The 13,239-nt window shown below is 57.5% G+C and overlaps 1 protein-coding gene across 1 annotated transcript; it reads left to right on the plus strand.

Moving 5' to 3' along the window:
- Positions 1-2,357: 2,357 nt before the first annotated feature.
- CRYBG2 (crystallin beta-gamma domain containing 2) lies at positions 2,358-9,348 on the plus strand. The gene is made up of 19 exons (XM_072355658.1): positions 2,358-3,412; positions 3,542-4,550; positions 5,098-5,145; positions 5,225-5,343; positions 5,565-5,721; positions 5,795-5,934; positions 6,007-6,133; positions 6,210-6,373; positions 6,497-6,623; positions 6,740-6,882; positions 6,965-7,091; positions 7,185-7,217; positions 7,332-7,444; positions 7,555-7,684; positions 7,840-7,979; positions 8,065-8,188; positions 8,511-8,669; positions 9,014-9,173; positions 9,260-9,348. Exons 1-19 carry the CDS (start codon positions 2,358-2,360, stop codon positions 9,346-9,348), a joined length of 4,164 nt encoding a protein of 1,387 aa, XP_072211759.1.
- The last annotated feature ends 3,891 nt before the right edge of the window (positions 9,349-13,239 follow it).

Genomic DNA, 13,239 nt, shown 5'->3' on the forward strand with positions numbered 1-13,239 from the left:
GCACCTGCTGCCACTCAGGGCTGTGCTCAGATCCGTTTGCCAGTGCTGCCGTTTTTTCCCTGGTGAACTGATGTCGGCACTGGTTGGCTTGCAGAGCCCGTTTCTGCCACTCTTGTCTTCAACTCCTTCAGGCTTTTAACCCTATTCCCACCCCAAAGCACATCCTCACTCCCACTGAGGACAAATAAGTGCTGACCCATCCCCAGTGTTTTTGTGGCTAGCAGATAGTGGGGTCCCTGCCCACCCACATCCTTTCCTCTCTGCAGGGCACGTGGCTGCGGGAACACCAGGTAACAAAAGGGGAAATGGAAATAGTCCTGTCCTAATTATTAGTCCTGATCTGTGCAGCAGCCGCCCAAACCGAATTCTTGATTTTCCCAGAGGCAGCAGGTCTGCTCTTACCCACAGACATTGGGAACATCCCAGTGTGTCTGCAGGGCCAGATTTCCCCATGGCCACCAGCTCAAAGCTGGCCACAGGTTGCTGCCACCCAGCCCTTGGTCCCTTCATTACATCTCAGGCATCTTGATCAGGTTCCAGGAGCCCCAGTCAGGCTGCTTAGAGACCCTTATGAATAGCAGGAGCCAACAATTAGCTGAGCGGGTTTGCTTGGGTGGGACAGGTGATTAATTGCTGTACCGGGTGCCCATTGCAACAATACAGCTGGGTTTCATTGCAGCGTGTCCTGGCGTGCTGGGACGGCCACATTCTCACCTGCCTCCATCTGGGGTGCTGGTGCTAGGCAGGGCTGCAGGGCATGGAGGTAGTGTGCACTCCATACCCCCAGCACCCACTGGGCACCAGAGCCAGCTGTGGCCCGATGGATCCAGCTGTGGCCCTGTGGATCCAGATGTAGCTTTGCTGATGCAGGTGCATGGCCCTGCCTGAGCTCTTCCTAGCATCCAGCCCTGCTAGCTAACCCAGACATGGTCTCATTGCCTACTGCAAAATGATACCAACCCTTCCTATATAGACCAGAAAGACCTGCCGGGCTGGGGCATGGGTAGGCAGGACCCAACGTTCTCATGCCATCCCCAAAACATTGTGGTGGATGTGATGGGGTTTGGAGGGATCCAGCCCCAGATGAACCCCACAATGGGGAACACCCAGTGCTGACTCCAGGGACGGGGGGAGGTGACCCCATGAGAGAAATCCATTTCTCATCCACAAGGAATTAGCCCAAGGAGAGACTTCCCCATCCCCAGCCAAGAAAGTGCTAAATGTTACCACTCTTCAGGCCATACCCAAGTCCTGACCCCTCCTGCTGCCCCTGCAGCCCATATGCAGCTGGTGTTCAGGTTGATGACACCAAACAGTCCCTAGTTGGGAGATGCTTCTGGCTCACTCACCCGCAGTTGCTTCGTCAGCTGCTTTCCATATCCCAAACACAGCAATAAAACCTTTCTGGGGCAGTCACGCAGCCCTGCATGGCGTCACTCTGCCAGCCGCAGCCTCGGGGTGCCCATGTCCTTGCTGGCAGCAGGGAAGACAGGCACAGGGTGCTGGGTGACTGCTCTGATCAGGGTGCAAGCAGTGGGTAATTAATGCAGCTCATTTTCTTGTGCCAATGGGGCCTCAGATGTGGATGGAGCAATCCCATCTTTGCTGAGCAATAATTGCTGTGATCAAGGGAAGATGCTGCTGGCCCCAACCTCCTGCAAAACCCCTGGGTGCTGTGGCACAGCCCTGCTGAGGCCCTTTCACCTCATGGAGCTGTTTCCCTGTTGTTTTTTGGGCTCGTTTGTTTGCTGTCTTTGCTGACTCGGTGCAGTCCTGCACCCTCCTGACTCATCCTGCCGCTTGAGGCACATTACAGCACAGCCAGATCCTGCCCAGGTGGTAGAGTGCTGGGAGTGCAGGCATTGCATTGCACTGCATTTTATTGTACTGCATTTTGTTGCATTGCATTTTGTTGCGTTGCATTTTGTTGCACTGCATTTCGTTGCACTGCATTTCATTTCAACGCATTGCATTGCATGTCATTGCATTTCTTACATTTCATGTAGTTGTATTGCATTTCACTGCACTGTGCTTCATGTCATGCCACGCCATTGCATTGCATTTCATACTGTGTTGTTACATTGCATTCAGTTTAGTGGTGTTGAATTTTATTGAATTGCAATGAAGGGATGGCGGTGCCCCGGGTCATGCATGTATGAGCATCCCAATAGGTGCTTTAAGGAGACAGAAAGTTACCATTTGTTTGCTTGAGACCCCCCAAAATGTTCTAAGGGACCATGGAAGGGTGAACCAGATTCCAAAGGGATGGGCTCGAAGTTTGGGGTCTCAGCTCAGCTGGATTCCTGGTGCCTCTCCCTGCAGCTCCACCAGCCCTGCTGTGTGGTGGCGGGGACTGCATGGATCATCCGTTCCAGCACAGTGTGGCGAAGGGCTTCATCTCCAGTGCTGAGCTGAGCATGAAGCAAACGGCAGCATCCAGACCTGAGAGCAGATCCCGCTTCCAGAAAGTCTCGCTGGTGTCACGGCAGCTGGAGCACACGGCAGGAGGGGGGGGGCGGGATGGCAGCCCCTCCCGTGTCTCCCTGCTGCTGCAGGCCTGGGAGAGGGAGATTGTGGAGAAGAAGACATCGGGGTCGAGCACGGTGACGCAGCAGAGATGTTCATCCTCCATCAGCACCATGAAGGACTTTGCAGCGCACGGGCCCGTCTTCTCACAGGTCTTTTCACCACGGCGGCGGGAGGAGAAGCGGGAGGATGACACAGTGCCTGCTCCCCGAGATGTCCCTGTGCACCGCGAGAGCTACATGCATGGTGTGCTGCTCCCCACTGCGCCCCGCTGCCAGCACTCAACACGTGACCCAGAGCCCAGGGCTAGGCACGTCACTGTGCTGCGAGAGGGCAGGGAGGCAGAGGAGGGCAGGAAAACCCAAAATGGTGTGTGCAAAGCCACTACTGTGTCCTCATTGCATCAGAGAGGCTGTAAGCTGGATGGCAGTGGCATCACCAAGATCACAGCACGTGGCAAAAGCTCATTGAGCACCCTAGATACCAGGGAATCCTCCAGGGAGAAGTGTTCAACGCCAGATGAATCCGTGCCCAATGCAACACCAAGAGGCAGAGACAAAGCCCGGGACCTGCGAACCAGTAAAACCAGTGACCAGTGTCCTCTAGCAGATCAGTCTGGAGTGGGAGAAGGAGGTGTAATGAATAGGAATGGCTCTATTTCAGCCACACAGCCCAGGACAGAGAGCTCTGAGGAAGCTGGTGGTACCTCCAAAAACATCTCCATGGAAGCAAACAATGGCCCTGAGCCGTTACCTGGAGCACAAGCATCTCCAAAGGACACAGAAGTTAAGATGCAGGAGGGTGAGATGGTGGAGAATCACCAGGGTGTGGCCCAAGGTACCCAGAGCATCCCTGAGCCTCCCACAGAGAGCACTGCAGAACTCCAGTCTGAGAGCACTGCAAAGATCCCACCTGAGAGCACCCCAAAACCCCAACCTGAGGGTGTCCCAAAACCTCAACCTGAGAGTGTCCCCAGACCCCAATCTGAGACCATCCCTAAACCCCAAACTGAGAGTGCCCCTAAACCCCAACCTGAGAGTGTCCCCAGACCCCAATCTGAGAGCATTCCCAAACCCCAACCTGAGGGTGTCCCTAAACCCCAACCTGAGGGTGTCCCTAAACCCCAACCTGAGAGCACCCCAAAACCTCAACCCGAGAGTGTCTCCAGACCCCAATCTGAGGGTGTCCCCAAACCCCAACCTGAGAGCATCCCCAAACTCCAACATGAGAGTGTCCCTAAACCTGAATCTAAGAGCATCTCAAAGCCCCAAACTGAGAGCATCCCAGAGCCTCCCCATGAGTCCCCAGACCCACCATCAGAAAGTTCCCCAGATGCATCTGAGGAGGATCCTGAGCTGGTGGTGGACATGGAGATCTTTGTGGACACGCTGCGCAATATGGAGCCCTCAGAGATACGAAAGGCACCCAAGGTTCCGCGCCAGCCCTGGCCCTCAGTGCTGGGTCGCTGCGCACCACTGCCACCCATCCATGAGGACCTTGTGGCCCCACGTGCCCACATCTCACTGCCTGTTGCACTGCAGGAGCTGCTGGCATGGGCGGGGAGGGGACAACGAGCTGAGACTCCCCCAAAGGGAACTGAGAGCCACGATGAGGAGGAGATTGAGAACCCCTACCTGAGCCCTGGGGAGAAGGCACTGAGGAGGGCTCAGAATGGCAATGGGGAGCTGGGTTTGCTCCTGGGGGGGTCGATGCAGGGCAGGGCCACGGGTGAGAACAGTATTCTGTTCCGAGGGAATGTCCTCAAAGGCATGGCACTGCTCTCTGACTTCCTGGAGCACCGTGCAGCTGCAGTGGATGAAGCCAAGCCCTACTCACGCCTGGACAACAGCATGCTTTACAGCCGCTTCGTAACCCCTGCCAGCAGCATCCACAATGGGGTCCCCAATGGTACGGGTGCTGGTGACCACCCCAGCACTGAGTTGGAAGCAGTAAGTCCTGACCACATCCCTCCTGTTCCTGAGGAGCCAGAGAGCGCGGGTGCCCCACACCACACCGACATCCTGGTGAGTGCAGCCCTGGAACAGTGCCTGGGGGTGCTGGGGCACACAGGGGGTGTCAGATCCAAACCTCCTGAGCATCTTTCCCTGCTTCCAGCCTACAGATGGTGCGTTGCATTATGCTGTGCTTCATAGCCCCCAGTATGATGGGAAGGTGCTGGGATGGACCATGGGAGGGTACTAGCATAGGCAATGAGAGAGGGTACTGGGATGGGAAGGTGTTGGGCTGGTGATGGGAGGGTTTTGGGATGGGTATTGGGAAGGTACCAGAATGAGCACTATGAAGCTACCAGTGTAGGTAATGAGAGGGTAATGGGATGGGGAGGTGTAGGGCCAGGGATAGGAGGGTGTGGAGATTGGTGACGGAGGGCAGGGGCTGGGCAGAGGCTGTTCCAGGTCGTGCAGGAATGCTCAAGGTGTGGCTGCTCGGGGCGGTGGGAGGGATTTGCTGGCTGCAGACGCAAGGCTTTGGCTGCTGCTCTGTTGGGCTGCAGCAATGGCTGGTGTGGCTGACATCCCTCTGCACTCTTCATGTGTCCTTGGGTGCACACAGCAGGAGGAAAAGGAAGGCTCTGTGAAGATAAACACCAGACCCGGCAAGGTATGGGGCATGGGGCGGGGGCTGGGCAGGGCTGGCCCTGGGCCTGCACTGTTGAGCACTCTGCTTTCACCCCAACCAGATCATCCTCTTCTCCGAGGCTGGCTTCGCGGGGCACAGACGGGAGATTTGGGGTGATGTCCCTGACGCTACATCTTGGGAGCTGTCACACAAAATCTCCATCAGGGTCATCCGTGGCGGGTATGGATCATGCAGGGACAAGGCTGGGGGCAGCTGGTGGGGAGGCTGTGCCACAAACCATGTTATTGCCACGGGCAATGGCTATGACCCTGAGCTAGTACTGTGGTGGTGGGATGTCCCCACCCAACCCATGCTGCTGGAGGCTCCGTATGGCCTTGTGCTGCACCCTGCCATTAGGAAGAACCTGGTAAGCACAGCAATGGGGATTTCCCTGCTGGCAGGTGGGTGATGTATGAGAAACCACGGTTCCATGGGCGCAAGTGTGTGCTGGCAGAGGGGGATGTGGAGATTGACAACCCCTGGATGGTGTATGGGCAGAGTGATGAGCTACGTGGCAGTCGGCCCTTCCGCATCGGCTCCTTCAAGAGGGTGGTGAAGGTGAGCAGCTGGAAAATGGGGTGCTTAGCCCCCCCAGATTCAGCCACCCTTCATTCTGCTCTCCCCACACCAGGATTACCGCACGCCTGAGATCAGCTTGTTTGCTGAGGAGAACGGAGAAGGTGCCAGGCTTCAGTTCAGCGACTCGGCTGAGGACACCCGTGTGCAGGGCCAGTCACTCACTGCTTCCTCCATCATTGTGCACTCGGGACTGTGAGCAGGACAAGGTGTGGGGTGCTGCTGGCACAGGGTGGTCCCAGACACCAATGAGCATTTCCTCCCTAGGTGGCTGGTTTACTCCAAGCCCTTCTTTGATGACGACCCCTACGTCCTGGAGCCAGGCGGATACCCCAACCTGAAGGCCTGGGGAGCAAAGGATCCATCCATCTGCTCCATGCATCCCATCAGGCTGGTGAGCACTGGCTGTTGGAGCACTGGTGCTGTATTCTGTATGAGCACATCATTCTGCCTCTCCTTCCATTTCCCAGGGCTGCCCGGTGGTGGAGCGTCCTGGTGAGCCGCAAGTGCTGATCTACGAGGACACGGGCTTTCAGGGACACAGCTTAATCATCAGCCGGGATGTCTATGACTTGAAGCGCCTGCCCGAACTGCCACTGCCCACCGTGGGCTCAATGCGTGTGCTGGGTGGCTGGTGAGCAGTGAGGTCACCCCCAGAAGCCCTTGGGGGCTGTGGGACAGCAGTGAGGTGGCACATCTCAGAGATGTCCAGCTGTGGGGATCTCAGTGCTTGTCTGATCTCAGTGTCTGCACACAGCTGGGTTGGCTACGAGAAGGAGGGCTTCCGTGGTCACCAGTACCTGTTGGAAGAAGGGGAGTACCACGACTGGCAGCAGTGGGGCGGCTACAGCAAGGAGCTGGTGTCCTTACGGCTCATAAGGACGGTGAGGGCATTGGGTGCCACCACCCCATGTGCCCATAATGTCCTGTGTTATGGAGAGCAGCCATCCTCCAGTCTCTTTGGCACAACAAACTGAGGGCTCGGGGTTTGTCTCTGCAGGATTTCTCTGACCCGGCGCTGGTGCTCTTTGAGGCCGTGGACTTTGAGGAGGGTCCCAGCGTGGAGCTGAGTGAGGCACTGCCTGACACGCAGCTGGCTGGCTATGGCACTGTCACACAGTCCATCCATGTGCTGAGTGGCGTGTGAGTACAGAACATGGGACATGGGGACAGAAGGGACGTAGGGATGGCCAAGCCTGAACCTGAGCTTGCATCCCCCCGGCAGGTGGGTGGCCTATGAGGGCCCCAACTTTTCAGGTGAGCAATACATCCTGGAGAAGGGAGTGTATCGCAACTGTGAGGACTGGGGGGCTACCAACTGCCACATCGCCTCAGCACAGCCCATCCTGCAGGTGGGTGACCATGGCTCCCCAAGAGCACAGATCCCCCCTGCACATCCCATGGGTGGGTGAGCTGGAAGCCAGCTCCACTCTGTTTGCTTGCAGGTTAAGGAGCACAACCTACACTTCGTCTCCAAGGTATAGAGTGGTGTGGGGAGAGGGACACACTGATTTTGGTGTCATCACTTTTTGTGGGATGGTGACGGTGTTACTTTGCCTGTTTCACTGAGCTGCTCCATGCTCCCTCCCCAGATCCTGCTCTTCTCAGAGCCTGACTTCCTGGGGGAACACCTCACCTTTGAGGATGAGCAGAGTGCCCTGCCTGACGGCTTTGTGCCTCTCTCCTGCAGGGTCCATGGTGGCAGGTAGGGCACTGCAGCCTCAGTGGTGGGGGGCAGGACAGAAAGTCCTTGGGGACACTCACCCCCCATGATGGCTGCAATCAGTTCAAGCATGCTTTTCTGCTCCCTGCCAGCTGGATCCTGTTTGACAGCCAGGCCTTCACTGGGGAGCAGCATGTGCTGTCTGAGGGCGAATATCCCACGCTGGGTGCCATGGGCTGCCTCTCCTCCACCACCATTCAGTCCTTGAAGAAGGTCCCAGTGGTGAGTGCCCATCCAACATTGCTGGAGCAGAAGCCCTCAGGAGCCTCCTTGTTCCTGCAACACTTGTTCTCCAGACCCAGAGCCCATCCACACACATGGGCGTTGGCTTCCCCCACCTTTTCCCCTTGCACCTTCATATTTGCCCCCTCCCACAGTTCTTCTCAGAGCCCTCCATCTTCCTGCATGGCCTGGAGTGTTTTGAGGGGAAGGAGATCGAGCTGAACAGTGAAGTGCGGAGTCTCCAGGCAGAGGGCTTCAACAACCATGTGCTGTCAGTGCGTGTCAAAGGCGGCATGTAAGTGAGCCCAGCCCTGCTGTACCAATCCCAGCTGGAGTCTGTCTGTGCACTGAGGCTGACTGCACTCTCCCCGTCTCCTCAGCTGGGTGCTGTGTGAGCATGGTGACTTCCGAGGTCGCCAGTGGCTGCTGGAGTGCACTGAGATCACCAACTGGCTGACCTACAGTGGGCTGCAGCACGTGGGGTCCCTCTACCCCATCCGCCAGGTAAGCACCCAGCGAGCCCCAAAACCAGCCCTGGTGCAATGGGGCTGGGGAAAGCGGCATGATGCTGCCAGTGCTCACCTGTGAAAAGTGCTGCCAACCCACCACTGGCTCCCTGCTCCTCCCTGCAATTTGCCGTGGTGAAATGCTCCCCATGAGCAAGCACCTTGCACAATGTCTTGGCGTCACAGCCTGGCAATCCATGCTGTGCCAGCTGTGAGTTGAGCCAGGGCCACAGCCATCACCCTGGCACTGTGGAGGCATGCACAGTGTGGTTCTTGGGTGCTGCAGAGATCCTGAGCAAAAAGATCTTCTCTCCTTCCAGAGACGCATCTATTTCCGCATCAGGAGCAAGGAGCTGCAGCTCTACCTGTCTGTACCTGATGATGTGGAGGACATGAAAGCGGGACGTGTGGTGGTCTCCAGCCTGAGCGAGCAGAGCAGCTCTGTCTGGTACTACGAGGATGGGCTGCTCAAAAACCAGGTGAAGGCTGCAGCTTGGAGCTGGAGGGGACCTGGGAATGCCCTGAGTGACCTTTTAGGGCTTCCACCAGTTTTTTTCCCAGGATAACCTCAGCCTTGTCACCACAGCCCATTGATTCTCCCTTTTCCTGGTCTCTCCTGGAGACATGAATGCATTTCTGCCACACCCGAGGGTTTTCTCACACCCATCATGCCCACCCCTCATTGTTTTCCTGTCTTCCCCGTGTCCCATCCCAGAACCAGATGCTTTTGACATGGAAGCCTCCGAGCCCAACACCCCTGAGCCTCACCAGGTGAAGGCGATGGAGGGGATGGGGCTGACATGTCCACCACTTCCCACTGCAGGTTGCCCCTGCCATGAGCCTGCAGGTCATTGGGCCAGCCGGAAAGGGAGCAAAGGCCGTGCTGTGGTCTGAAACCCGGATGCCACGTCAGACCTGGAGCATTGATTCTCAGGGACGGATCCACAGCCAGATGTTTGAAGACATGATCCTCGATGTAAAGGGTGAGGCTTTGGTGCCAGCACAGGGGCTGCTGTCCCAGAGACCCAAGGAAATGGGGTGTCAGATGGGGCCGCTCTCCTCTTTGCAGGCGGCCAATCATACGACCGGGACCATGCGATCATTTGGGAGGTGGCTGAGGAACGACCCACACAGCTCTGGGATGTACAGGTGCTATGAGCAGGGAGCGCGTGGCCCTGATGCCAACAAGTGTCACAGGGAAAGACAGGGACACCCTGCAGTGGTGGGAGCTGCCTCCTGCCCCGCTGCCCTGGCAGATGAAGGATGAAGGATGCCACGACGACCTCCATTGCCTACCGCCCTCCTGGAGCATCACAGGCACACGTGCTGCTGACCACTGTGTGACGCTCCGAGAGCAATGAGGCAGAGCCTCTTCCCTACCCCATTCCCCTCTCTGAACTGTATTTATGTATGTGTGTAAGATACGGCCCCACTTGAGGGAGCCAGCCCTGCCTGGGTTTGCTCTCCTTGTCCTCCTCACTGAGCTGCGTCGTGCTCCTCACAGCACAGGGCCCAATCCTGCTCACCCAAGCAGGAGCTTAGTGCCTTCTAGTGTCCGAGCACTGTGAGCATCCAAGCCCTTGCTTCTGAAAAGCAGCAGGCTGCACTCCTGGGATAGCAGTGTGCCTGGCTTTGGATGCTGCTGTAAGGGCAGGGGGCTCCGGGTCCCTCTTTCCTGAGTGCAGCAGGATGAGATGCCCTGGGGAAGCGTCCTGGCACTGCCAGACTGGGCTGGGCTGTACCAAAGGGATGGAGAACAGCACAGCAAATCACTTGGGGCCCTTCAGATGGAGGGTGTTTAACCAGGGAAAGCTCTGTCATGGAGAAACATAAAGGCACGTGGGAATCAGAGAGTGCTACAGGATGTAGTGGTTTCAGTGTGGATAGTGATGGTCCTGGGCTGTCAGCACCCTGCTCTGCTCCAGCTTTGGGATTGCCAAAATCCAACATCACCATCATGAGCCCAGCTGCACATCCCCACCACAGCTCAGCTCCTCCAGCCTCCAGGACAGAGCTGTCCTCCATTCAAGGAGGGCTCAGAGCAGGGCAGGAGCTGCCCAGGAACACAATGCAGAGCCAGAGTAGATGCAGTGTGGGATGGCCTCACACCCAGACACCACGTGCTTCTGTCCTTGCTGCCAGGCAGAGCAGCACTCCTGGTTTGCTCAGCAGGTTGGGCTCAGCTCGGAGGCATCACGTCATGCGGGAAGCAATCGGTTACCAACCCTGCAGCAAAACCGGGCTGTTCTGGCAGCGACAGGCAGCACAACGCCTTCCCTACAGGTCTCTCCTGCAGACAGCACGCTTAAATCCTGACATCAGGCAGCTCCAGCTCACCATTATTGCTCTGCCTGCTGGCAGCTGCCCAAACGTTTGTGGTTGTGAAACACCCCGAGCTGCTGGGAGACTCAGTGGGGCAGCAGGTCACGGAGCCACACGGAGCACAGCGACTGGAGACCAGCAGCTGGGAGCACACACGGCTGCGGCCTGCAGGACAAAGCGCAGCGACACACAACTGCCGACCCACCAGCGGCCTGCACGGCCGGCTGCGGCCTGGAAGCCACAACCTGTCCGAGGGGCCCGGCCGAGGCCTCAGGCTGCCTGGCCGCTGTGCGGTCGCCCCGCAGGGTCCGTGTCTGTGGCAGGGATGCTGCCGGTGCGGCTCAGCTCCCCTCGTACGGGGCAACAGGCCGCCCGCACAGCCACACCGCTACCCTCAACCCGCCGCTATATAAACCCCGCCGGGCCGGGATAGGCCAAGGACCGGCAATTGGCAGCTTCGGATTGGTGCATAGCTGGAAGATTTGAGCTTGTTGATTGGTCTGCTCGGCGAGAACGGTTTGCGATTGGCCAGCGCCGGGTCGAGGGCGGTGCCTCGGGTCCGCCCGTCCTGCTGGGGGCGCTGTGCCCTTGCGCTGCGGTCAGGGCGCGGCTGCGGCCGCCCCGTAGGGCTGGGCGGGTCTCGACCTCCCCTCAGCGAGCCCGGCCCGAAACAGCACGAGAAACGAACGCGTCGGAGCCTCCGAACTTTATTTCTCAGAGCTTCACAGCACGACCGCGGGGCTGTGTTTGGAGCTGCTCTTCCTGGAGGCTGTGGAGACGTGGGGACGAGGAGCTGGCTGGGCCCGGCGGTGGAGCTGGCAGGGGGATGTCGGCCTGCGGGGGGTCTCGGAGCCCAGCTCAGCACAGCCGCAGCAGGAAGGCCGCAGCCAGCCCCAGTACGAGCGGCAGGAGGGCCGGGCTGCCGCAGGGCGGGCTCTGGTCCTGTATCCCGTCTGTCATGGTGCTGTTGTCCTCCGCCCGACCCGAGTGCTGGAAAAGCAAAGAAGACGGTGATGGCTGCAAAGTGAGGCGGAGAGGGGCGGGATCTCCCCATCTTGGAGAGCTGGGCGGTCTCCTCAGGCCCCACACGCAGGCAGAGCTGTGGGCTGCTGGGTTTTCCCACTGCAGGGAAGCACAGCGGGCGCTCCCTCGTGCTGCCACCCTGTTCTGAGGCAAAGGCTTTTAGAATTAGCGTGTGGGAAAGCAGAAGGGAGGGGCTGGCTCTGAGGAAGTGGCTGGGGATGTGGGGCCTGTGAGCCCAGTGCTGGAGGATGTGGGGTGCAGAGACAGAGCTGGGAAGGTCCCTGGTGGAACCAGAGGGGAGGGGAGCAAACACCTTGTTGCAAGGGGTGCTGCAGTCGTTACATGAAGCGGCAATGCAGCTGGGGTGGAAGTTTCAAGGCAGTTTCCTTCCCTCTCTAAGGAGCTCCTTCTGAATTAAGGCATTTGCTCGAGCACCTCCCGCCACAGCTGTGCGGAACCACTTTCTTTGTAGTTCACTGCTCCTCGACCTCACAGCTTCCCTCTGGAGCCGTAGCAATGATTAGGAACTTGGATGGGCCCCGTTTTGCAGGCACTCTTTTTAGCTGTGAAGGTTTGCTGTCAGAGTGCGATGCTGACATGTAAATGCATCCCATAGAACCTGCAACATGTCACAACTGTGTGGCATTTGAGAGCGACACCAGCTCAAGCAGATCTGGCCTCATTACCGACATACAACAGAAGGAAATAAAATCAACCTAAGAGCTGCTATGAGGAACATCACCCTCCCCAGATGTCTTTACCCACTTCCAAGCAGCAGCCCCTACACAAGAGATAGCTGCTATCTGCCCACATGGTGCTGGAACCCTTAAAGGGGCCCCCCAGCAGTAAAAAAGACAACATGAAAGGGGAAAGGGAAGATCAGAACCCCATGGCTGTGCCCAGTGTCCCTACAGCCATACTCAGCAACCCTGAGCCAGGCAGCAGCTGGGCATAGGGAGTGAGCCAGAAAGCAAAGGAGAAGCTGCATGATGTGGGGGAGAGCTGAGAAATGGCAAGGTTATGGATACACGTAATACTCTTAAGCCATAAAAAAAGCCCCTCAAACATTTAAAAATATATATATAATAAAATAAATATATATATAATAGAATAAAAAAAGCAACACAGAGAAGTATTTAAACCTTGCAGCCTGCAGTGCAAAGCTCCTTTTAGGACAAGCAGGGTTAAAGGAAAACAAATTGCTCCAGTTCCCAGCTGAAGGCAGAAACTCTCCCAGCAGTTGGATCCCAGACCCCTAACCACTGTCACACCCCAGGGATGGCTCTGGCTGCTCCCCAGCGTTTGGGGTGCTCAAGCAGTGGGCTTTCTCTTACCAAGCAGAGGGCAAGCAGGAGGAGCAGTTGGGCACACCGGAGGGGCTGCATGGTCTGTGCTCAGTGCGCAGCTTGCTGCAACGCTTCCTCATCTGCTCACGGTGATTGCTATCAGAGCCTTTAAAGTGCAGCCGTGGCCCCATCTCACCAATCACACTTTCCTTCCTTGTGCTGCTGCTGCAGAGCACAGCCCATCACCCAGAAGGGACACAAGAACTGGATCCATGGAAAAGCACCAGGAGGGCACTGCAGGCACTGCTGATGCTGCAAGGTGGGGATGATGCCCTGAACAGGACATCCCAGCCACCGTCTCCAGCAGAGGCAGTGAGCCCCTCGCCCTCCCTTTTCCAACACCATACAGCTCTCCCTA

The sequence above is a fragment of the Excalfactoria chinensis genome, chromosome 22 (assembly GCF_039878825.1).
Source record: "Excalfactoria chinensis isolate bCotChi1 chromosome 22, bCotChi1.hap2, whole genome shotgun sequence".
Classification (NCBI taxonomy): domain Eukaryota; kingdom Metazoa; phylum Chordata; class Aves; order Galliformes; family Phasianidae; genus Excalfactoria; species Excalfactoria chinensis.